The sequence below is a fragment of the Oncorhynchus clarkii genome, chromosome 21, assembly GCF_045791955.1.
Source record: "Oncorhynchus clarkii lewisi isolate Uvic-CL-2024 chromosome 21, UVic_Ocla_1.0, whole genome shotgun sequence".
Taxonomy (NCBI): Eukaryota; Metazoa; Chordata; class Actinopteri; order Salmoniformes; family Salmonidae; genus Oncorhynchus; species Oncorhynchus clarkii.
In genome coordinates, this window is record NC_092167.1 from 29,476,388 (window position 1) to 29,498,889 (window position 22,502).

Consider the following 22,502-nt stretch of genomic DNA (forward strand, 5'->3'; position numbering starts at 1 on the left):
CATCGAAATGTGGCTAATCTTTGGGTCCGGTCTATCTGCAAACCATTCACGCCGTGAAATTTGATTTGTGAAATTTGAACTTGGCGGAGCGGGCGTCGAGTTTATTATGACAAGTCGTAAAGAGCGCTCATCGGTCGTAATGACCAACTTTGTCCAGCAGATGGTAGTAAATTAAAGTCACTGTGATCATAACGAGATGCTAAACAGTATCATTGCCATTGGACTCATTGATCAAACAAACATGCAGATATTTTTTTAGATGCAGTTTGATCTCCATTTCTACAAGGTTCTACAAATATTATTTATTGAGTATTTTGTTAGTTTACACGCCAAAAAATAATAACTTTATCAGACAGTAATACGTTTTATTATACAAGGTCAGACGTTTACGGTTATTCAATATTCTTTATTTAAGAGTGGTCAGTTTGTCAGTCACACAATCTATTCACAGGGACCACAATTCCTATCTGTTTCATGATATCCTTTTCATATTTCCACTTTTAGTAAAAGTCACTGTCATCATCATCAATGTCATAATCTATCACTTGTATTTTGTCTTCTTTCTTTAATGTTTCCTTCTCTTCCTCCTCTTGCTCCTTGTCTTCCTCCTTCTCGTCATTCTCTTCATCCTTCTTGGTCTCTTGATCTCTCTTCTGGCGATAATCCCAGTATATCCCAGTCAAAGTCTTTGCTGCTTCCAGAGAGACTTTGAGTTTTCCCATCACCTCTTTCTCTACATCCACACTGACAACTATTTAGGGAGAGAGAGCGAGAGAGAGGGGGAGATGGAGAGAGGAAGAGAAAGTGGAGTGGTAGAGAAATAGGGGTGAGTAGAGTAAGAAATGCAGTGCATAAGAGAGGAGATATTACAGAATATGTCACAGAAATATTTACAACAATAGAAATATAGAATCTCACTGTCGATCTGCCGCTCGGTGATGTCATTTCCTGTTAGTAGCAGTTCCTGTAAGTCCAGGAAAGCGTGGCCAACGTCGGTACACTCCTCGTCATCGTCATCATCCATTGGCTCGTTGACCACTGTGAACTTCAACCTGGGTAGACACACACATTATAGCATGTATTGACTCTATTGAAAAGGGCACATACACATTCAGGGGTATCATCCAGTGATGGCTGGTGGCACTATAAATTGGGGTGGGGGGGGGGTCATCTCTCTCTCTCTCTCTCTCTCTCTCTCTCTCTCTCTCTCTCTCTCTTTCTCTCTCTCTCTCTCTCTCTCTCTCTCTCTCTCTCACCTGCCCTGGTTCGGGTCAGTTCCCTCCAGCATGGTGTACAGGTACTGTCTTAGTGGGGCTGCCTCAGAGCCATCCACATAGATGACTGGGAGAAGGGGAGAATGAGGGAAATAAAGAATATATGGTGAGACAGGGATTTTGAGTATCAACACCTGCACCCATCCAAACACACACACACAGAGACACACACACACACACACCTCGTGTGAAGTTGTAATGTATCTCCTCCCCTTCCGATGGTTTACGGAGGGACATGGGTGTCTCTGTGGTTTCCATGGGAACTCCCAGGAGGCGGTACTCCACATAGACACGCTGCACTGACTCATCGAGAGCCACTCGGGAGGTGGGCTCAAAAGAGAGAGAGAGAATCTCCACTCTCAACTTGTCTCCCTGAAACACAGAAATAAAGACTTCAATGAAAATGAGATGTCTATTTTCTATTTTTCTCATTCTTACCTCAATCAGTTAGTCACCAGACCCAATTGATTGATTGATTCTTACCTTTCTGATTCTCCTTGAAGATGGAGGAATAATGAGGACGTCACTACGGTTGGAGGTCCTTGATTCTCTGGATTCCATGACCTCACTATCCACTTGGGCTACAGAGGGAAGTAGAACCAATGACTGTTCATGACATCAGGAGATTCCTATTCAACTCCAGGACAAGAGTACTTTATTGTTCTTAAATAGGATATAGATAGCACTGTAATGAATGATCACCTTCGTCACTTTTCTCCTCCTGCTCCTCCTCCTCTTCCTCCTCTTCCATAGACACCTGTTCCAGTGAGGGGGCGTCCTGAGAGGGAGGAAGAGACAAAGGTGTCAAACGTTCACTCTTAAACGTATGATGATCAAATCATTAGTCCTTTTAGTACACACCTTTTAAATGTGATCCTGCTTTTGCAATTATTCCCTATAATTCGTTATATATTTTACCTTTATTTAACTGGACATAGACATAAGAAAAATCTTATTTACAACAACGGCCAAAACCGGTCTATGGGACTCCCAATCACGGCTGGTTGTGATACAGCCTGGATTCGAACAAGCGTGTCTTGTAGTGACACCTCTAACACTGAAATCCTGTGCCTTAGGCCGCTGTGCCACTCGGGAGCCCGATTGTCTTTCCAGCACTGCTTATGGCCCTTGTCTGCATTTACATTTTTGCTATACTATCTATATCCACTCACCTTAAAATAACTCTTATCATCGCTGGCGGAACTCCTGGTGGAACGAGCCGAGTCAGGTCGAGATGGGGTCAACTCTGACACAGGCGAACTCTGACCTCTGACCTTAGGTAGCCTCAGAGGGGTTGCCTGCTTCCTGGTGGGCGACTGGGAGGGCGTGGCTTGACTCGTCCCAGGTGTCAAGAGTGTGGCAGGTGATCTAAGAGGCGTGGCCCGTTTTCTCGCTGGAGATTGGAGGGGTGTGGCGACACTGGGTTCCGGGGACGTCACAGGTGTGGCTCGCTCTGATTGGGCGTTGGGTTGGGGTAATCGCAGCTTGATTGGTGGAGGACGGGGCTTGGGCTAACAAGTACAGAGAGTGATAACTCAGTATCTCTTGAGTTTTTCAAATCTCATAATAGAACAAATACTTTGTTACATATTCAGATGACAATGGTTGGTTGTTTGTGTGCAAGTGTGTGCCATACCTGAATGCTGGTCTCTTTATGTGCAGCAGGTCTGTCCACTCTGGGCTCAACAGCTTTTGACTGAAATAAGGAGAATATAACGAGAGGCAGAAAAAGGTTTTAAGAAAAAGGAGATGCTAACAATTAATGTGACCAGTCTATGTAAAAATGAAATGTGAACCATACCTTCACCCTAGGCTTGGCAATAGGCCTCGGCAGTTCCTCTGCTCTCTCGCTCCTCCTCTCCATCGCTCTCTCCATCCTGTCCATCTCCTTGTGTCTTTGGGTGCTGCCCTCTGGTGGTTGGAAGGGGTAAATCCATCGTATGAACACGCGGACCATCCCCCGCCGGCCGCCACCCGTGTCCCTCAGAACATAGTCACCTGAGAGTAAGGAAGGAATTAAAGAAGGGAGGAAGGAAGGAAGCAAGATGCAGATGGAAGCGAGGTATAGCAGGTAGCATGGCTTTGTGGTGCGACCAAAGTTCCCCTAGGTACAGATCTAGGATCAGCTTCGTGACACACTGTTCACACCCCTCTTGTTGACGGAGAGAACATTTTGCAGGTTTGGGGCACAGTTTGGGAACTAGGGGGGGCACAGTTTGGGAACCACAGACCTTTAGGATGAGTCACCTGAGAGGTCAGAGCATGAAGGTGAGACATACTTTTTATTTCTATGAATCAATATGATCTATTATGTCTTTAACAATGTGAAGAGTTTAAGGTTTTGCAGGGTTTTACTCCAACTCAGCACTAAGACACCTGACGGATCTAATCAAGGGCACCCTGTAGCTCTACAGAATTGGTGATAGATAGGGTAGGATTAGGGTTGATGACAACTGTAATTTTCTCACCTCTGATAGGTCGTCCTGCTGCCAGCGGGCGGAGTGGTATGGGTGTCTTGGCCAGGTAAGCAGGTGGAGTCTGATCATCATTGTCATCGAACACATAGACCCAGAGACTGCACCCTCTTAGGTACTCCAGAACGTCAGTGGTCACGGCCAGAGGGTAGCTGACCGTGTCGTTGAACAGTGGGTCGGCGCTGCACGGTATTGTGGGGGAGGCGTGAGGCGGCAGGTCATAGAGACGGTACATGAGGTAGGAGTCCGGAAGTAGTTCCGGCCAGCGGGCGCTTAGACCCACGCAATGCTCTAGCACCACCTCCAGCTCGTTGGGTATACCTCTGCCATAGTCAAATAGTTCCTGCTGTAGTGGAAAATAACATTGTGCTCTACATGAATTCAACCACCCAGTGAATCGTTGGTCTTTTAAGAGCAGAGCTAGGCTTACAATATTCCAGTAACTTTCCCTAAATTCCCAGGTTTTACAGAAATCCCAGTTAGAAGATTCCTGGAATCAGGAGGGAATAAGCTGGATATCAGGAAATCTTCCAATTAGGATTTCTATAAAACCTGGGGATTTTAAATGACAGACCTGTTGTAAAATTGTCTCAGTAGCCTACCTCACGCACACTGTCCTCCAAGCCTAGACCTCTCTGGGCCCAGATGGGGCTCCACTGTCTCTGTGGACTGATGGTCCTTCTGTCCATCAGTCTGTCTGTCATCCTGTCTGCTCCTCTCTCTATCCATCTGTCTGCTCCTCTCTCTGTCATTCGGCCTGCTCCTCTCTCTATCCGTCTGTCTGCTCCTCTCTCTGTCATTCTGTCCACTCCTCTCTCTATCAGTGTGTCCACGGGCTCCGAAGGAGGGAAGAGACGCACCCAGAAGTCCAGGATCCCTATGACATCTCCCTCCGAGCCTTCAATGGATAATAGGTGAGTCTCAGTGGTGGGGGCAATCACACAGTATGTCATATTACTGGTATACTGTATATCTAATGTTTCAGATCTACTGGGGCAAATTTGCATGGCCTCGCATAGTGTCTGCTAATAATGATGCACATTATAACACATAATAAAGCCACAATTGTGGCTATAACAGTGGTTGATCCATGATAGCTGAAACCGTTGTTGCTGCAATATAATGACACCAGGTAATGCTAAGACTTACCTGCGATGTTGACTCGTCCGCTCACCTGCTCCCCTCTCCTCTCTACCGCTCCAACCAGTGGCACCTGCGCCCCCCCCCGGGTCACAAAACGCACCCCTCCCAATGCCTGGTGCAGCTCCACCAGCACCCCTCCCCCCTGACCCCCCAGCCTCCCCAAATCACGGGCAGAGAGGGGGTACTTCGATGTGAACCCGTAGTTGGGCTGCCCTCCCGAAACCAGGGGTGTGGAGTGCATTTCAAAGTCCAGGAGGGCGTAAGTGCAAAAGGTCACGACCGCTTCATCTTTTGACCCCGCCCCTTTCCCGGCACCCCCCATGGTCCGTAGCCCCCCAGGGGTGAAAGCTGCCCCCCTGAGGTGGATCTCCAAAAGGGACTCCCCCGCTCGTAGTTGAGAGAAAGTGGTGTCGTCTTCAATGGGCTGTACCACTTCCTGGTCCCACCCCGGCCAGGTGTACTGTAGTGGTATGCTCCGTTTGTAGTTCCTAGGGCTGTAGGCTAACTCCTTCAGCTGCGCTTTAAAGAAGAAGAAGAAAATAGTGATTTTAAACTCATTGAGCTGAGCTTTAGTAGATAACGCTCAATTTAATGTTTCATATTAAAGGAATAATTCACTCGAAAACTATATGTATTTTTTTTTCATTTCTGCCCAAAATGTTTTGCATGTCAGCAGTCAAGTTTTCAAGATATTGGACTTTTAAAAAGAAAAGCGTAATGCCTCGTTCACGTGCCAGTTGGAATTAGGAAACTCTGACATTTCCAACTTGCTAACTGTTTGTAGTTATACACTTGACGCGTTCAATGAATCAGCAAGTCGGATATTTCAGAGTTTCCTAGTTCCGACTAGCATGTGAATGCGGCATTACACTTTGCTTCTTTAAAGTCATATATCGTGAAAACTTGACTGCTGACATGCAAAACATTTTGGGACTGTATCTACAGTAGACTAATGAAACAAATACGAAATATCATTTTTGAGTGGACTATTCCTTTAAAGAATAATTATTTAGATACCATTTGAATGAATTAGTGATATCTTATTCAAACATTGTAAGTCGTCACACTTTATGATAGGGATCACATATTGAGGTACTATGCCGTTATGAGTCCCACAATGAGACCGCTTACTAAAAGTGTGTTTCTTGTGTAACTTGCTCTTATGGCTTACAATGAGGTTATTAAGGATTGGCCGGTAAAACGTGACTTATAATGTTTGAATTAGAAAACACTTCCTTAAGACCTAATATATGGCTAATAAGACATTATAAAGGCCTTATAAGCTACTAATTTACACACTTATAAACTACAAATTAGTGGCTAATATGTGTACCTTCAAATAAAGTGTTACCACATTCTTCGTACCTTGTAAAGTGTTGATTTGCAAGGCTCTTCTTCCAAGTAGTTTATCCTTCTCCGCTACCCTCCTCTTGGTCTCCTCCCTCTCTATTTCTGCTCTCTCTATCCTTGTGTTCAACTCAGCCTGTGACAGGACAGGAATAGGAAGGAGAACAGAGGAGAGGGGGTTAAGATGGAAGGCTGGAAGGAAGGAAAGAGGAGAGTATTGAAGATAACCTTTATAATTACCTTTGTGTGTATGCAAGCGTCCATGCGTGTGTGTGTGTGTGTGTGTGTGTGTGTGTGTGTGTGTGTGTGTGTGTGTGTGTTAATAATAATAATAATAATACATGGGATTTATATATCTCTTTTCACGGACCCAAAATTGCTTTACAATTATAGAAATTAAAAAGAAAAACAGGTAGGCCTATCTGCCTACCTGCAAATCATTATTGATGCGGTGCTGCAGTAACAGTAAGTCTCTGGTCTTCTGTAATTCTAACACAGTCTCTGCTTGGGATGCCTGGAGGTCCCTCAGCTCTCTCGATGAGTCCTCCACCTTCCCATCAATCCCGAGGAACCGCAGACCCTCACGGCCCTCCTGCTGTAACCTAAATGTCTACGAAAGGGATTTCAAAATGCACAGTAAGAGAGAAAGTTAATAAGGTTTAAAGGACCTCTTATATTGTTAGCTCGTTATATTGTCGTTATTTAACTAATCTGAGAAGGGACTAACCTTAATCTGTATCAAGGTTTCACTGAGGTCCTCAACACTCATGTCAAACTCCTGAGAGAAACGGAGGGAGAAAGAAGAAAAAGAGAGAATGGAGAGACATGAAAAACGGAGCAAAACAGTTTTATAACATACAGTATATTATTAAGTTGTTATTAACATATTCTTAACATGTTATTCGTGTCAATAATAATCTCTCACCTTTGTGACTGAGTCCAGTCTCTCCTGCAGTGATGTCACTTCCTGTCTGTACTGTAGAACTTCCTGTTCCATTCGATCATGTTTTCCTCTAATCGACTCAACGGACTCTATGAAAATGCATATAAAAATAATTGTGAAACAATAGAATAGACTGCCTATGATATTTATAACACAATTGATACCCAATAAGTAAGGAGTTTTTCTAGGCCACATGACCTGACCAGGAAAAACCCTAGGTCCTAGTTATATGCCAGAGCTTTGTGCAAATGGCACACTATTCCCCATGTAGTGCACTAAAATTGGGAATAGCCAGTGTACCATTTGGAACACATCCTAGGTCAGGTCACATGGTCAAGAAGAAACTCTTGGCTTTGCCAATAAGTAGTATTGAACTTAATCTCTCTCTCCTTCACCTCTCTCCCTCTCCTGTTGTTCCTCTATCCTCTCTTTGTCCAGTTGCAACCTTTCTTTCTCCTCTTCCAGCCTCCCTCGTTCCTCCCTCTCCACTCGCAGAATCTCCTCAAGCCGTTTTATGTCCATCCTCCAGATCTCCTCTTTCTCTCTCTCCCGATCTTTTTCCAGCTCTCTCTCTCTATCCACCTTCTCCTCCACATGACTGTGGGCAGATAAAGTGCTGAGAGAGAGAGAGCACGAGAGAGAGAGAGAGAGAGAGAGAGAGAGAGAAAGAGAGAGAGAGATAGAGAGAGAGTACGAGAGAGAGATAGAGAGAGAGAGAGAGAGAGAGAGGTGGGCAGGTGAAGAAAGAGAAAGACAGAAACAGTGTCAGTTCATTTACTATAGTTAATTAATTCCTCACCTCTCCAGGAGTGTATCATAGCTGTCCTTCAGTAGATTCTTCTCTCCTTCCAGGTCTGACACTCTCTCTTGGAACTGAATGGAATAGTATACAGTTAGAAGTATTTGGCCTTGTATCAATGGGTAGGGAGGGACAACTTCTCCCTACTTCCTCCACCCCTACTTGCAGACTCGTTGCAATACCTCCTCGAGGGCTTGCATGGAAAGAGTGGCAGCGGTGAGCTGTCCCTCCAGTGTCAGCGCTCTCTGTCTCTCTTGTTTCAGCTGTTCACTCAGCTCCTCTACCTTCTCCAGCAATGCCCCCTGGCTCTCCTTCAGTGACCTCTGACCCTTAGGGAATATTAGACGGTCAATACAAGTTCTTTCATGTTATTGACTGATTGTTCATAGTTACACTGAAGGTTTCTCTTACTACCTCTTCCAATTGAGCTTCATAAGCCTAGAAATGGGGGCGGGGGGGGGGGGGGAGAAAGAGAGGGGGAGAAAAAGGTAGAAGTTGTCAGTTTCTCATCATGATGAAGTGAAAGAAGGATGAACGAGGTAGAGAGAGCCCCCCCCCCCCCCCACCTCTTGCAACACGTTGAACTTCTCCTGGCTGACACGCAGGGCAGCGCTCTTGTCTGACAGATGCTTCTGCAGGCGGATCACGTCCACATTGTCCTTTATAGTGATCCTGAAGAAGGAAAAGGTCATCGTTCAGATTCACAACATACTACAGCTCAGAGGTGTGCTAAGAAGTAGGAATTGGTAAGTGTGTGTGTGTGTGTGTATGTGTGTGTGTGTGTGTGTGTGTGTGTGTGTGTGTGTGTGTGTGTGTGTTTGTGCACGTGCATGTTTGTGTGTGTGAACTGCCCCCACCTGTGTCCGTTGGCCTGTTGTCTCCTCATCTCTTTCATACTGTCCTCTATCTCTCTCTCCTTCTCCCCAAGTGTGTCTCTCAGGGACTGGGCAGCCTGCTCCAGCTCTGTCACCCTCACCTTCTGGGTCTCGATCACACTGGACCTGCTGGATCAAAGAGGAAAGAAGACGGAGAAATATAGGAGGGAGAGGAAAGAGGAGTAGTTATGCTTCTGGTAAGGCAAGATCACACAGGCCTCACAGCAAAGCATTGTCATCTAGGGGTCTGTTAGTGTACTGTTAGGAAATTGATGTGGTTTCATAGTAATACCACTTAGAATGAAGCAATGTATTAAATGAAGCATGTATTCTAAGTGGTTTGCTTGTGTGGATATTGGAACATGGCCTATGATCTGCCTCATGGGTTGCTTGCCCAGCTCTACATCAGAGTGATTTGCAATTGTAATGGTCTGTTCTTATACAGACAGGCATTCACTCACAGACCTGAGGAGCGTAATGTCTGTTTAGTAGTGGTACAGTGGTGGAGGGGTTGGAAGGAAGAATGTTGGACGAATGTTGGACACTTGCTTCTCTACTCAACTGTTTTTTTGCTCATGGTCTCTTGCGTGCACACACACACCCACTCTCTCCCTCTCCCTCGCTCTCTCCTTACAATTTCTCTATCTCTCCTCTGGTGTCCTCCAGGCTGAGGCCGTAGTGGGGCGGAGCTGTCTGTGCTGCTCGTGTGACTCCTCCCTGCCCATCCAGTCCCCGCCCTGAAAGGAGAAAGGGGAAAGGTGTATGATTGGATATGTGATTGGATCAGTGAAAGCCTACAGAGGATCCACTGGATAGCTTTCACTCCTTTACTCAATCAATCAAATGTATTTAATAAAGCCCTTTTTACACCAGCAGTTGTCACAAAGTGATATACAGAAACGGAGCCTAAAACCTCGAAGAGCAAGCAATGCAGATGCAGAAGCACAGTGGCTCGGAAAAAATCCCTAGAAGGCAGGAATTTAGGAAGAAACCTAGAGAGGAACAAAGCTCTGAGGGTTGGCCACTCCTCTTCTGGCTGTACCAGGTGGAGATTTAGTCATGTCACATCAGTGATGACGTACAGGGAGGGAGGACAATAAATATAATTTCATAAACAATATTGTGTAGAATTATTTTCACAAAGATGACTCAAAATATCGCTCTATAGTTACACAGACAGCTAAGTACCTCTGAGTCTGTGGTAACTCCGTCCAGGCCCCAGGTCCATGATGTGCTGCCTGGCCATGCTGAGTTTGCTCTGCAGTGCCCCCTTCTGGCTCTCCAAGGTGGCCACACGCGCCTCCAGCTCCTGGATCATGTCCTCCATGTCCCCCTCCCTGACCCTGGTACCGGCCTCACCCGGACGCCCCTCCCTTAGACGCATCAACTTGGTGGACATCCTGAGGAGAGAGGACATGGAGGATATACACTGGGTGGTCTGGTTCAGCTGGGTTGTGTTGATTAGGGCACACCGTAGCAAAATGTTATGTAATGCAGAACAAAAAGAAGCGTGTCTCATTGGAAAAGTACCGGCGTAGCCTCTGTTCCTGTGTGCGTGTGTGCTGTCTCAGTAGGTTGTTCTCCTCTTGCAGACGGAAACACTGGTCCTCCAGCTGCTCCCTGGGCACCTGGAACACCCTCTGACGGTCTGATGGAGAGGAGGAAGAAGAAGAGGGAAGAAGGAGAGGGAAAATAAGGGAATGGAACAGAGGTGAGGAAAAGTGTGGGGGGAGCGAAAGAGAAAGGGGAGAAAGAGGGGAAAGAGAGAGGGAATAAAGAGAGACGGAGAGGTGGAAGAAACTGACAGTGAAGAGGAGGAGAAAGAAATGTAATTAGGAGGGATGAAAGAGAGAGGGAAGAAAAAATAGAGGAAGAGACTAAAGAGAAGAAAGACAAGAGAAGGAAGAAAGATAGAGAAGGGATTAGAGGTGAAAAACTCCCAGAAATAGATACATTGTCCTTTTGATCTGTGAGTTCCTGGTTTTGATCTGTGAGTTCCTGGTTTTGTTTGACCTTTTAACTTGAGCACCTGTGGTTTCTTCCATGACCTTCCGTCTCTCACAGAGTCTGGCAAAGGAGAGACAGACAGAAAGCGAAGGAGACAGGGTGTTAAACCACATTACTTCAATCAAATCTATTTATTTCCTGATACTAACCTTTTATACGACATTAATCTAAAATGTAAATGCACTGTTTTGTTCAGTTACTAATTTCTTCTACATTATTTTCTTCTCTTGTCCCCTCACTCTTCTCCCCCCACCCCCTCCCATCTCACTCTCCCCCACTCCATCCTTCTTACCTGGTACGGTGGGCATCAGCCCTCCTCTCATCAGCCCTACGTCCCTCACTGGTAGATCTCCGGCTGTCTCGTCCACTGTCAGAGACATGATTGGTCCTAATGAAGGTTCAGCCAATCACAATGCTTATTTCTATGGAGATGGGGCTCTGGTGGTGATGTCATCACAGAGGATGGGACTGACATCACAACACGTAGTGGGTCGGTATGATCACAGAATCCATTTTCTTTTGGTGCTTCCTGATAAACAACATAATACGATGCAGTAGACTTCCAGATATTATGTTTGTTGTCCCTTACAATAATTTCTGAGCTAGGAGAAAACACACAGATGACTCATACATGGCAGAGAATATATCTTAAGAAACATGCCTATTTACTCTGTACTTTTAACATAAACGATAGTAAGGGCCTTACCTTTGAGCATATTACCTCTACTTCACTGACATTTCAAGCCCAGACATTAAGCTGAATTCCTTTTACAGCTCATTGAGCACAGCACAGTGTCAGTATGGTAGCTAGCAGTGTTGTCACCTACCTGTTTCGTCACAGTAGCATGCAGGTAATCAGTTACAGAAGAAGTGTTGATGATGATAAAGTCGATGCTGTTAAATGTTATGATGACGATACCAATTATGAAAATGAAATAGTTGAGGGTTACATTTTGTCCCGTCACAATCTTCCAGGCACTATAAGTGTCTCTAACTCAGCTACTATGATAGAGCCCAATAGAATTAATCCTTAGGATCCCTCCCCCTCTCCCTCTCTCTCTCTCTCTCTCTCTCTCTCTCTCTCTCTCTCTCTCTCTCTCTCTCTTCCTTGGTGTACAGCCTCCAGCCTGTCTCAGTTTTTATCCCAAATGGCACCCTATTTAGTGCACTACTTTTGACCAGAGCCCGATGGACCCTATGTAGAGAATAGGGTGCCATTTTGGACACAGTCTTAGTGCCCCACCTGCTCCTTTACTAATCCTATCTCAGTCTTAATCTGATTAGCTAGGCTGAAGGAATGGTCTAGGATGAAGTTAGACACTGGGGGTCAGTTTTTAGGTTTTGGCTTAACTGGCTGAGGTTAGGATTAGGAGACGATAAACTGATCCTAGATATGTACAGACAACAGGGCAAGGAGGAGAGGGTGAGAGGAAGAGAGGTGGGCAGGGGTCACCACTTGTGAAGTGGGAGGAGGAGAGAAGGAAAGGAAGAAGGAGGGATACATGACATTAGCAACATGCATGCCCCGCCCACCTGAGGATCTTTCCTTTTCAGCAATCTATTTCCTGTGTTTGAGGGGTGCAACATCCACGTAATCACCTAATCACCTAATCAGTGGCAACCCATCATTAAAGGCAGATGGGGCAGAACCTGTTTTGAGCCCCACATTTTTAGCAAAAAAAGTATAAATATTAATACATGTCACATATCAGTTCGCGAACAATGTAAAAAAATATATATATGTCATTGAGTTAATACAGTCTGAGCTAGGCTATATGCACAAACAAGGTCTCTTTTTTGTTTTCTTGAGTTAGGCAGCTCCAAAATGCAGGTGTTTCATCCTAGCTCAGTGCTTTCTGTGGTGGTGGGGCAAGCCAGCAGAAAATACGGAGCGTTGCACCGTGATTGGCTCTGTGTTCTGTCACTGGGGACACTACGTCACTGCAAAGTCTAAGGGTAGACATTTAAAATTCTAGCTCTTTGGGAGCTGCCATAGAGTTACATTGGAATGTCATTGGCCACAGATAAAATTATGTCAAATCACGTTATATGTACAGTAGCTTTGATTGGACTGATCATGCCAACATCATACTCAAAATCTTAGCTAGCAGTCGTCATCATGAATCAAGTCAACAATCTACTGGCAAATCCATTTCAATCCTTATCATATGAGGATAAATAATGAAGAGAAATTATAGATAAAAAGTATCATGGACATAAACATTACACAACAAGTTGGAAATCGCAAATTAAACAATGAGTTGTTTGGAAGGAAGTGAACACAGCTCCAAAAATGTATTGTATGTTGCTGCATAAATTATGTAACATGTCAGGGAGATATGTATACCGTAGCAAAGAAAGTAATACTAAGTGTATACCTGTTAGTAGTCCACGTTCCTCTTGATAATAAGTTGGTCCCTTTTCTGGTCTTGATTTCACCTACTGTTCTGACTTGGTGGTGCACATGTAGCCTATAGCCTGTTTTAGAGCAATGTTACCATTGAATAGTGTAAGAGCTTTCATTGTCTGCTTCTGTTATTTATCCTACGGTTCTGACTTGGTGTACAGGGAGAATAAGGTAAGAACGGGCCATGTCCTGAATTCTGTCGCTGTACATTTCAAAAGTGCTGAACAAATAGTTATATTCACTACGTCCGTCCTAGCTCGCTCATTAATGTCTTAATCTACATTACGGATTGCCTCTTGTCCGCTCATCGTTCCCTTATGCCATAGTTTGTACATCTCAATTGTCAGTAGAAACCACATTTGTTTAAACAAGCCAGCCATATCAGGTATGTTTTTTTAAAAGGCAGTAAATGAGGCTGAATGAACTGTTTCGCTGCCAGACAAGGCTCCGCTGATAGCCAGGTGTAGCAGTAGTAAGGTGTTGGGACTGGTGGTGGGACAGCTTTATGTAGGCCCTAACAGTTTGTGGGCACCGTTTGTCACCATTATAGTGCAATTAATGTACTGTTTAGTGTTGTGTTTTGTAGTGGCTTTGCTGGCATGCATATTTTTTTGTTTGTTTTGCCACACCAAGATATACATGCTAACATTGCTACTGCGCCTACATCTCGCTGGATTGATTGCTTTTAAAATCCATGTGTCACTTAAATCTTTCCCACACTTGCTTGTAACATTAGTGTTTTCCTGTTAACATAACGATTGCGGAAACATTTGTAATGACCTGTCAAACACACTCCGGTATTGTCTAAAATGGGCTCAATGGAATACATTGGCTTTCTGTTGCATCGATAGTTACATCACAAGAAAGAGAAGAAAGAGAACTTTCTTTTGGTGGGTGTTAATTCTTTCTGCAATTGAAAAAGTAAGATTTAATACAGTTGAAATGTTTGCAGATGAAAGCATCTTCCAAAAATGAGCACTCGAATTATAGTAATATTATGTCTGATCTCGCAAACGTACACTACCAGTCAAAAGTTTGGACACACCTACTCATTCAAGGGTATTTCTTTATTTTTTTATAATTTTATACATTGTAGAATAATAGTGAAGACATCAAAACTATGAAATAACACATATGGAATCATGTAGTAACCAAAAAAGTGTTAAACAAATTCAAATCTATTTTATATTTGAGATTCTTTAAAGTAGCCACCATTTGCCTTGATGACAGCTTTGCACACTCTTGGCATTCTCTCAACCAGCTTCACCTGGAATGCTTTTCCAACAGTCTTGAAGGAGTTCCCACATAAGCTGAACACTTGTTGGCTGCTTTTCCTTCACTCTGCGGTCCAACTCATTCCAAAACATCTCAATTGGTTTGAAGTCGGGTGATTGTGGAAGCCAGGTCATCTGATTCACTACTCTATCACTCTCCTTATTGGTCAAATAGCCCTTACACAGCCTGGAGGTGTGTTGGGTCATTGTCCTGTTGAAAAACAAATGACAGTCCCACTAAGCGCAAACCAGATGGGACGGTGTTTCTCTGCAGAATGCTGTGGTAGCCATGCTGGTTAAGTGTGCCTTGAATTCTAAATAAATCACTGACAGTGTCACCAGCAAAGTACTCCCACACCATCACACCTCCTCCTCCATGCTTCACGGTAAGGTACCACACACGAGGAGAACATCCGTTCACCTACTCTGCGTCTCACAAAGACACAGCGGTTGGAACCAAAAACCTCAAATTTAGACTCATCAGACCAAAGGACAGATTTCCACCGGTCTTATGTCCATTGCTCGTGTTTCTTGGCCCAAGCAAGTCTCTTTAGTAGTGTTTTTTGCAGCAATTTGACCATGAAGGCCTGATTCACACAGTCTCCTCTGAACAGTTGATGTTGAAATGTGTCTGTTACTTGAACTCTGTGAAGCATTTATTTGGGCTGCAATTTCTGAGGCTGGTAACTCTAATGAACGTATCCTCTGCAGCAGAGGTAACTCTGGGTCTTCCTTCCTGTGGCGGTCCTCATGAGAGCCAGTTTCAACATAGCACTTGATGGTTTTTGCAACTGCAGTTGAAGAAACTTTAAAAGTTCTTGAAATTTTCCAGATTGACTGACCTTCATGTCTTAAAAAAATGATGGACTGACATTTCTCTTTGCTTATTTGAGCTGCTCTTGCCGTAATATGGACAATTTTGATTTGTTTAACCCTTTTTTGGTTACTACATCATCCTTCTCTTGACACACTTGTTAAATTATGTAATAAAATTTGACAAAAGTATTAATGAGGCAGTCTAGACAGCTCAGGTAGTCCGAGACAGATACATTTTTTGGTGGTTGTAGCCCTGTTCCACCCCTTTATATTAATTTATTAATGTATGCAAATACATCTAGTGTATAGACTGTATGCAAATGAGGCACATATAGATTTATTTTTCACAACGTATATATTTTTTAAAACATTTTACAGTACATTGAATACCTGAATTCCAACCTAAATACCCCAAATCTATAAATGATTTGTCCATGCTAGAACAATGTTTTATTCAGTCAGTATATGATGGATTTGAAAAGTTTGGAATATCTTCATCTATTGTACAACTGTTGCATTCATTCAAATAGTAAAAAAAAAAAACTTTTAACAATTTTGATGACCGTTGCTAATGACATGAGCTAATAAAGATTGGTTTGGATAGTTGCATTAACTTCTGTCTTCTTCTCAGACAATGACATAAAATATAAAAAAAATAAAACACAACCTATCTGCATTTAAAAGAGCATTCATAATTTAATTGAATTCAACAAAAATTAAATGGAGTGAATCTTACTGAATCTTTCTAAAACCCATTTATCAATTTTAGTCCATGGCAATTCAAGTCCATTTTGTTTTCTGTTTTCCTCTTTAGGACACTTTCAAAATGAAATGTATTGTCCATGACAATGTAAATTTCATATTGTTATGTCATCATCCAAACTACCGCCTCCATTGAAAACACCAACAGGACATATAATGAGCGGTGATATGTTGTTCCCGCTGTCACGCATATCTGGGTTGAGCAAAGGGATCACCCTCTCAGTGAACTGGTAGCCCGTGAACGAATAAATATGAGACCTGTCGGTTACATTATAAAACGACACCTTCCCCTCCTCGTAGTCCACAAACACCCCAACCTTCCGTGGTTTCTCTCTGAAGTGGAGCAACACCGACTGTCCCTCACATGCTCTGTACTCACTTCCTCTCCTCAAACATATCGTCCAATAGCCGTCCTCAGGGCTCAGTGTGACCATGCCCTTCCTGTTGATGGACTCCTTGGCCACACCCAGGTCCCAAGCCGTCTTGTCTCCGACCTTGACCAATTGAAAAAAGTATAACTCACACCCCTATAGTCCAGTAGCTTTACCAATACTTCAAGGTAAGGTGCCTATAGGCTTACCTGGGGTATGGAGAAAAACTGTACACTGAAAAATAAAATAATCTCCAGAACTTTGGTGATCATGATGCCTCGCAGATTTAATGCATTTTAACCAATGTTTCAGTCTGATAGACCTACATCAATTAAACAACGTATATAACATGCTTTTTCCTTTTAATTTCAGTACAAACCCACCTCGACCTCCCAGTAGTGCCTCCCGGTGGCAAAGCCGTCCTTTGCAAGGACACATGGTGCCGTGTCGAATCGTTGAGGACCGTTCAAGAGGCTCGGCTCCATGTCCCCGTCCCAGACTTTCTTACCATCTTCAGACACGACCAGCCAGGGGTTGGCGGTGCTCGGGTCCAGGGATACGTCAACTTTGAGGAGACAGAAAATAGATAAGAAAACAAAATGTCATTGTCCATTTTTTTCTTTGGTGCTCTAATTTACAGGGTCAAAAGGTAACAACAGGGATATAACATTAAACACATTGAACATTTGCATGTGTCAACGTTCAAATGATTCTGTTATATTTGTACTGCATGGCCATTCTTCTAGGGAATCACCATCACGGAAGCAACAGCTGAACAATGAAGAGAAAAAGTATTCATTCAAATGATACATTTCCATTTCCAACACCAAAGAAAACTTTACCTGCACACAGCTGTATCTTTTCATGCTCTGCAAGGTAAGGAACCACAGAAAACACAACATAAAAATGTACGTCTTACAATGGATTTTATAACTGTAGTGAGAAGACAGAAGATGACAACGACCTTTAATTGACAGTTTGTTTTTTGCTGTCACCACTGTCTCCTCCAGAAGAGATACAGCTCTCCTCGCATTCCCCAAGCACAGATCAGAGTGAACACTGATCTCAGACCAGTCCTTGGTGGGTGGAGGGGTGCACAGGCATGGAAAAATCTACCATGGGAAACAGGTGAGGTGAATCCTAACTTCCCCTTAAGTCGGATTTTAATTTAGTCATTCATTGATGGAAATGAGGGAGTAGGTGAAAATTCAACTTAAGAGAGGGACACTGACCTTTAGGAGGTGGAGGTGGTCCTCAGTGTGTGAGAGCTGCTCCAGCTCAGTGCTTCTCCTCTGTAGCTCAGTGATTTCCTGCTCCAGCTCTTTGACGAGCCCTTCAGCTCGCCTCTCTGCTGCTGACTGCTTCTCCTCGATCAACTCGATGAGCTCAGCCTGGCTTCTCTCGATGGAGCGCACCAGAGCGGTGAAGACCTGCACTCCATCCTCTATCTCTTTCTTTGAATTTATCTGATCAAATTACATACATTTGAAAACAGTTAGGCCGAGAGTTGAACCCTATGGTACCCCACCCAGAAATTAACATTGACGTTGTGCACATTGCCCTCTATTTCTTTCTTGGAACTTGCTTGATGACAACAAGGAAATACTGTAGAAAACAGTCACATTCGGTTGTGCCTATGCAACTGAATCAGCGACAGTAGATAACAAGATGCTCAACATAAGGACTCACTCTGCTAAGTTTGACTGAGTGTTTGATCTCATCCAACTTCTTCAATCTGGCCTGGATCATCTGCTGCACCTCTGCCTCAGTTTTCTTCATCTGAGCCTGTCAATCAGAATCAGATGAAGAACCAGAATTTAAACCAGAAATGGAACCAGAATTGGAATCAGATTCCGAATGAAAATCAGGAACGTAGGAATTTGTCTTGGCTAAAAATACATATGAGATTTAGTCAAAATGAAAGAATAATCAGAGCATTACCTTCTTGGCCGTACTCTCTCTCTCTGCTGGAACGATGTCGTGAGCCCTGTGCTCCGTCTCCGTGCAGCGCTCACACACACATCTCTGGTCACTCCTACAGAACAGCTCCAGGAGTCTCTGATGCTTCTTACACATCCTGTCCTCCAGCTTCTCCACAGGGTCCACCAGCTTGTGTCTCTTCAGAGTCACCACTCTCTGATGAGGCTCCAGGTGAGTCTCGCAGTAAGAAGTCAGGCACACCAGGCAGGACTTCAGGGCCTTGAGCTTTCTCCCCATACAGACATCACAGTGCACGCCTCCAGATTTGGCATCCGGTTGCTTGATTCCGTTCCGTCTGTTCGCCCTGATCTTTTCTGAAATGTCTTTAGCGAATGAGTTCGCGAGGAGATCAGGGCGTCCCGCAAACACCCTCTTACATTTGGGACAATAGCAGGCATCACTGCTATCCCAGTGTCTCTTTATACAGGCCATGCAGAAACTGTGGCCACATGGGATGGAGACTGGCTCAGTGAAGACATCCAGACAGATAGAGCACTGGAACTGCTCTTCAGATAATATATCGCCTGAAGAAGCCATATCTTCAGATAGAACAGATAGGATCAAACACCGTTTCAGAAAGGCAGGTCAAAATAAAGCAGTCTTTCAAATGTATTTCGGCTGTAAATGGAATCAAATACTCCCTAATTTGATCATAAAAAAAAAAATCTCAAATGTATTATAATCCCATGTAAAACACTATGCTTCAGAGAAAGTAAATCAAACAGTTAACTCAAACGTATAGTGTAGCTCCCTGCATGCAGTTGCTTTAGCGACAAACCATGACCTTAAAACTCAGCCCCGGGGTGTATTCATTAGTGCACACCATAGCAGAATATTTTTCTAAGAAATCTAGCGTTTCTTATTGGAAAAGTTCAGGTTAGTCCCTCCCCGTTTCGACCTGTTTGATTCTTAGTGAATACAGCCCTTGTGCCTTATCAGCTGTCTGTGAAAAACATCAGCGGTCAAAGTACAAAGAGTCATCATGGCCCATACTCAGAGCAGGAAACCAGTGTACTGTGACAGCGTTTTAGGTTAGAGTCAATAGGAAATAACTGCATTGAAGAGTTTCTCTCTCCTTAATTCTTGCCTCGGTGTGAAGTCATAACCTCTTCCTTGAAACTAAACTTATCCTCATCAAAGTTGTCACTTACCTTGGCAGGCAGAGTAGAGTTATCTAGGTTCTGCTGTGTTCCAATCAATTGATCAAGCCCCTCCCCTTCATACAGTGGGATAGTATATGTATGGGAACTTCCTGATGTATTAACTCTTTCCACTCCATTTCACCACTGAGCTACATTGACACACATTATAACATTGCATCACAATACTTGAAGAAACACAAACAAGAGTAAAGATTTCTTCCTGGTGCTACTCCAATGTAAAAAGTGACTGTCAAACAGGAAGGTATTGGTGTTCCCTTTCCCTTTCCTTTTATTCTGAAGGACAAAAAACAGACATCTAAAAACAGACAGGTATTCAGAAGGACAAAAAACAGACATCTTAAAACAGACAGGTATTCAGAAGGACAAAAAACAGACATCTTAAAACAGACAGGTATTCAGAAGGACAAAAAACAGACAGGTATTCAGAAGGACAAAAAACAGACAGGTATTCAGAAGGACAAAAACAGACAGGTATTGGGGTGGCGGGGTAGCCTAGTGGTTAGAGCGTTGGACTAGTAACCGGAAGTTCATATCCCTGAGCTGACAAGGTACAAATCTGTTGTTCTGCCCCTGAACAGGCAGTTAACCCACTGTTCCTAGGCCATCATTGAAAATAAGAATTTGTTCTTAACTGACTTGCCTAGTTAAATAAAGGTAAAATATTTTTTTTTCAGAAGGATAAAAAATAGGCAGGTATTCAGAAGGACAAAAAATACATTTCCATGATTTCTCAAAATCAAATACCTGAACAGGCCCTCATCCCCGTCATTTGCAGGAGAAAAAGACCGAAGAGGTATCGTGGAAGGAGATCGGGTGCCTTGTGAGGATTTGTCGACGAGTAGCTAATCTGCCTTTGCCATCGGTCCTATTGGCCAACGTACAATCGCTGGATAATAAATTGGACAAACTAAAAGCAAGTATATCCTACCAACAGGACATTAAAAACTGTAATATATTATGTTTTGCCAAGTCGTGGCTGAACGACGACATGAATAACATGCAGCTGGCGGGTTACACACTGTATCGGCACGAAAGAACAGCAGCCTCTGGTAAGTCAAGGGGTGACGGTCTATGTATATTTGTAAACAACTGCTGGTGCACGATATCTAAGGAAGTCTCAAGGTTTTGCTCACCTGAGGTAGAGTATCTCATGATATGCTATAGACCACACTATCTACCTAGAGAGTTTTCATCTGTATTTTTCGTAGCTGCCTACATACCACCACAGACCGATGCTGGCACTAAGACCGCACTAAATGAGCTGTGTCCCGCCATAAACAAACAGGAAAATGCTCATCCAGAGGCGGTGCTCCTAGTGGCCCGGGACTTTATTGCAGAGAAACTTAAATCCGTTTTACCTCATTTCTACCAGCATGTTGAAAGTGCAACCAGAGGAGTGCAACCAGAGGGAAAAAAAACTCTAGACCACCTTTACTCCACACACGGAGACGCGTACAAAGCTCTACCTCACCCTCCATTTGGTAAATCTGACCATAATTATATTCTCCTGATTCCTGCTTACAAGCAAAAATGAAAGCAGGAAGCACCAGTGACTCGGTGAATAAAAACGTGGTCAGATGAAGCAGATGCTAAGCTACAGGACTGTTTTGCTAGCACAGACTGGAATATATTCCAGGATTCTTCCGATGGCATTTAGGAGTACATCACATCAGTCACTGACTTCATTAATAAGTGCTTCGATGACGTCGTCCCCAGAAGCCAAACCTGTCGCTTTCAAGGATTAGGACTACATTTTTTATTTAACTAGGCAAGTCAGTTAATAAAAATTCTTATTTACAACCTAGTTTGAAGAGGTTAAGAAAAATTCTTATTTACAATGACAGCCTACCAAAAGGCAAAAGGCCTCCTGCGGGGATGGGTGCATGGGATGTAAAAAATTTAAAAAAAAACAATATATATATAGGACAAAACACACATCACATCAAGAGAGACAACACTACATAAAGAGAGACCTAAGACAACATAGCAAGGCAGCAACACAGCATGGTAGCAACACAACATGACAACAACAAATCAAATCAAATTGTATTGGTCATATACACATGGTTAACAGATGTTAATGCGAGTGCAGTGAAATGCTTGTGCTTCTAGTTCCGACAGTGCAGTAATATTTAACAAGTAATCTAACAATTTCACAACAACTACCTTATACACACAAGTGTAAAGGGATGAATAAGAATATGTACATATAAATATATGGATGAGCGATGGCTTTGTGGAATAGGCAAGATCAGGTAGATGGTATAGAGTACAGTACATACATATGAGATGAGTAATGTAGGGTATATAAACATTATATAAAGTGGCATTGTTTAAAGTGTCTAGTGATACATTTCTTACATCCAATTATTAATTATTAAGGTGGCTAGAGATTTGAGTCTGTATGTTGGCAGTAGCCACTCAATGTTAGTGATGGCTGTTTACCAGTCTAATGGCCTTGAGATAGAAGCTGTTTTTCAGTCTCTCAGTCCCAGCTTTGATGCACCTGTACTGACCTCGCCTTCTGGATGATAGCGGGGTGAACCGGCAGTGGCTCAGGTGGTTGTTGTCCTTGATTATCTTTTTGGCCTTCCTGTGACATCGGGTGATGTAGGCGTTCTGGAGGGCAGGTAGTTTGTCCCCGGTGATGCGTTGTGCATACCGCACTACCCTCTGGAGAGCCTTATGGTTGTGGGTGGAGCAGTTGCCATACCAGGCCTTGATACAGCCCGACAGGATGCTCTTGACTGTGCATCTGTAAAAGTTTGTGAGTGTTTTCGGTGACAAGACAAAATTCTTCAGCCTCCTGAGGTTGAAGGGGCGCTGTTGCACCTTCTTCACCATGCTGTCTGTGTGGGTGGACCATT

At 43.6% G+C, this 22,502-nt stretch overlaps 2 protein-coding genes across 4 annotated transcripts; both read right to left on the reverse strand.

The window, feature by feature from the left end:
* Positions 1 to 387: 387 nt before the first annotated feature.
* Positions 388 to 11,830, reverse strand: LOC139378843 (RPGR interacting protein 1). Its single transcript, XM_071121390.1, has 28 exons — positions 11,690 to 11,830; positions 11,155 to 11,391; positions 10,869 to 10,922; positions 10,386 to 10,503; positions 10,044 to 10,255; positions 9,490 to 9,592; positions 8,838 to 8,984; positions 8,547 to 8,652; positions 8,395 to 8,418; positions 8,163 to 8,309; positions 7,981 to 8,054; positions 7,577 to 7,797; positions 7,164 to 7,270; positions 6,966 to 7,016; positions 6,669 to 6,848; positions 6,257 to 6,374; positions 4,898 to 5,410; positions 4,351 to 4,646; positions 3,743 to 4,094; positions 3,076 to 3,272; positions 2,911 to 2,970; positions 2,447 to 2,785; positions 1,977 to 2,052; positions 1,758 to 1,855; positions 1,457 to 1,646; positions 1,257 to 1,341; positions 919 to 1,052; positions 388 to 751 (listed from the first exon to the last, which is right to left on the reverse strand). The coding sequence occupies exons 2-28, from the start codon at positions 11,240 to 11,242 to the stop codon at positions 501 to 503; spliced, it is 4,341 nt and encodes a 1,446-aa protein (XP_070977491.1). The 5' UTR covers positions 11,243 to 11,391; positions 11,690 to 11,830; the 3' UTR covers positions 388 to 500.
* Positions 11,831 to 14,317: 2,487 nt separating this feature from the next.
* Positions 14,318 to 19,682, reverse strand: LOC139378844 (E3 ubiquitin-protein ligase TRIM39-like). Of its 3 annotated transcripts, none has more exons than XM_071121393.1 (8): positions 19,624 to 19,682; positions 18,434 to 18,996; positions 18,182 to 18,277; positions 17,725 to 17,958; positions 17,457 to 17,604; positions 17,335 to 17,361; positions 16,876 to 17,057; positions 14,318 to 16,615 (listed from the first exon to the last, which is right to left on the reverse strand). In XM_071121393.1, exons 2-8 carry the CDS (start codon positions 18,902 to 18,904, stop codon positions 16,217 to 16,219), a joined length of 1,557 nt encoding a protein of 518 aa, XP_070977494.1. In that variant the 5' UTR covers positions 18,905 to 18,996; positions 19,624 to 19,682; the 3' UTR covers positions 14,318 to 16,216. The 3 variants fall into 3 exon arrangements, with proteins under 3 accessions (XP_070977494.1, XP_070977493.1, XP_070977492.1); XM_071121391.1 differs by having other exon boundaries at positions 15,787 to 16,615; positions 18,434 to 19,011; positions 19,624 to 19,676; XM_071121392.1 differs by lacking the exon at positions 19,624 to 19,682 and having other exon boundaries at positions 14,319 to 16,615; positions 18,434 to 19,259.
* Positions 19,683 to 22,502: the final 2,820 nt, after the last annotated feature.

Coding starts and splice junctions, on each gene's coding strand:
- LOC139378843 (XM_071121390.1), bottom strand. CDS start 11,242: ATGTCTCTGACAGTGGACGAGACAGCCGGAGATCTACCAGTGAGGGAC. Junction 9,593..10,043: donor GAGTTACCACAGACTCAGAG/GTACTTAGCTGT, acceptor TTCTCCTTTCAG/GGCGGGGACTGGATGGGCAG. Junction 8,419..8,546: donor AGTTCAACGTGTTGCAAGAG/GTGGGGGGGGGG, acceptor CCCCATTTCTAG/GCTTATGAAGCTCAATTGGA.
- LOC139378844 (XM_071121392.1), bottom strand. CDS start 19,009: ATGGCTTCTTCAGGCGATATATTATCTGAAGAGCAGTTCCAGTGCTCT. Junction 17,959..18,181: donor ACTCAGTCAAACTTAGCAGA/GTGAGTCCTTAT, acceptor TAATTTGATCAG/ATAAATTCAAAGAAAGAGAT. Junction 17,058..17,334: donor AAAGATACAGCTGTGTGCAG/GTAAAGTTTTCT, acceptor GTCTCCTCAAAG/TTGACGTATCCCTGGACCCG.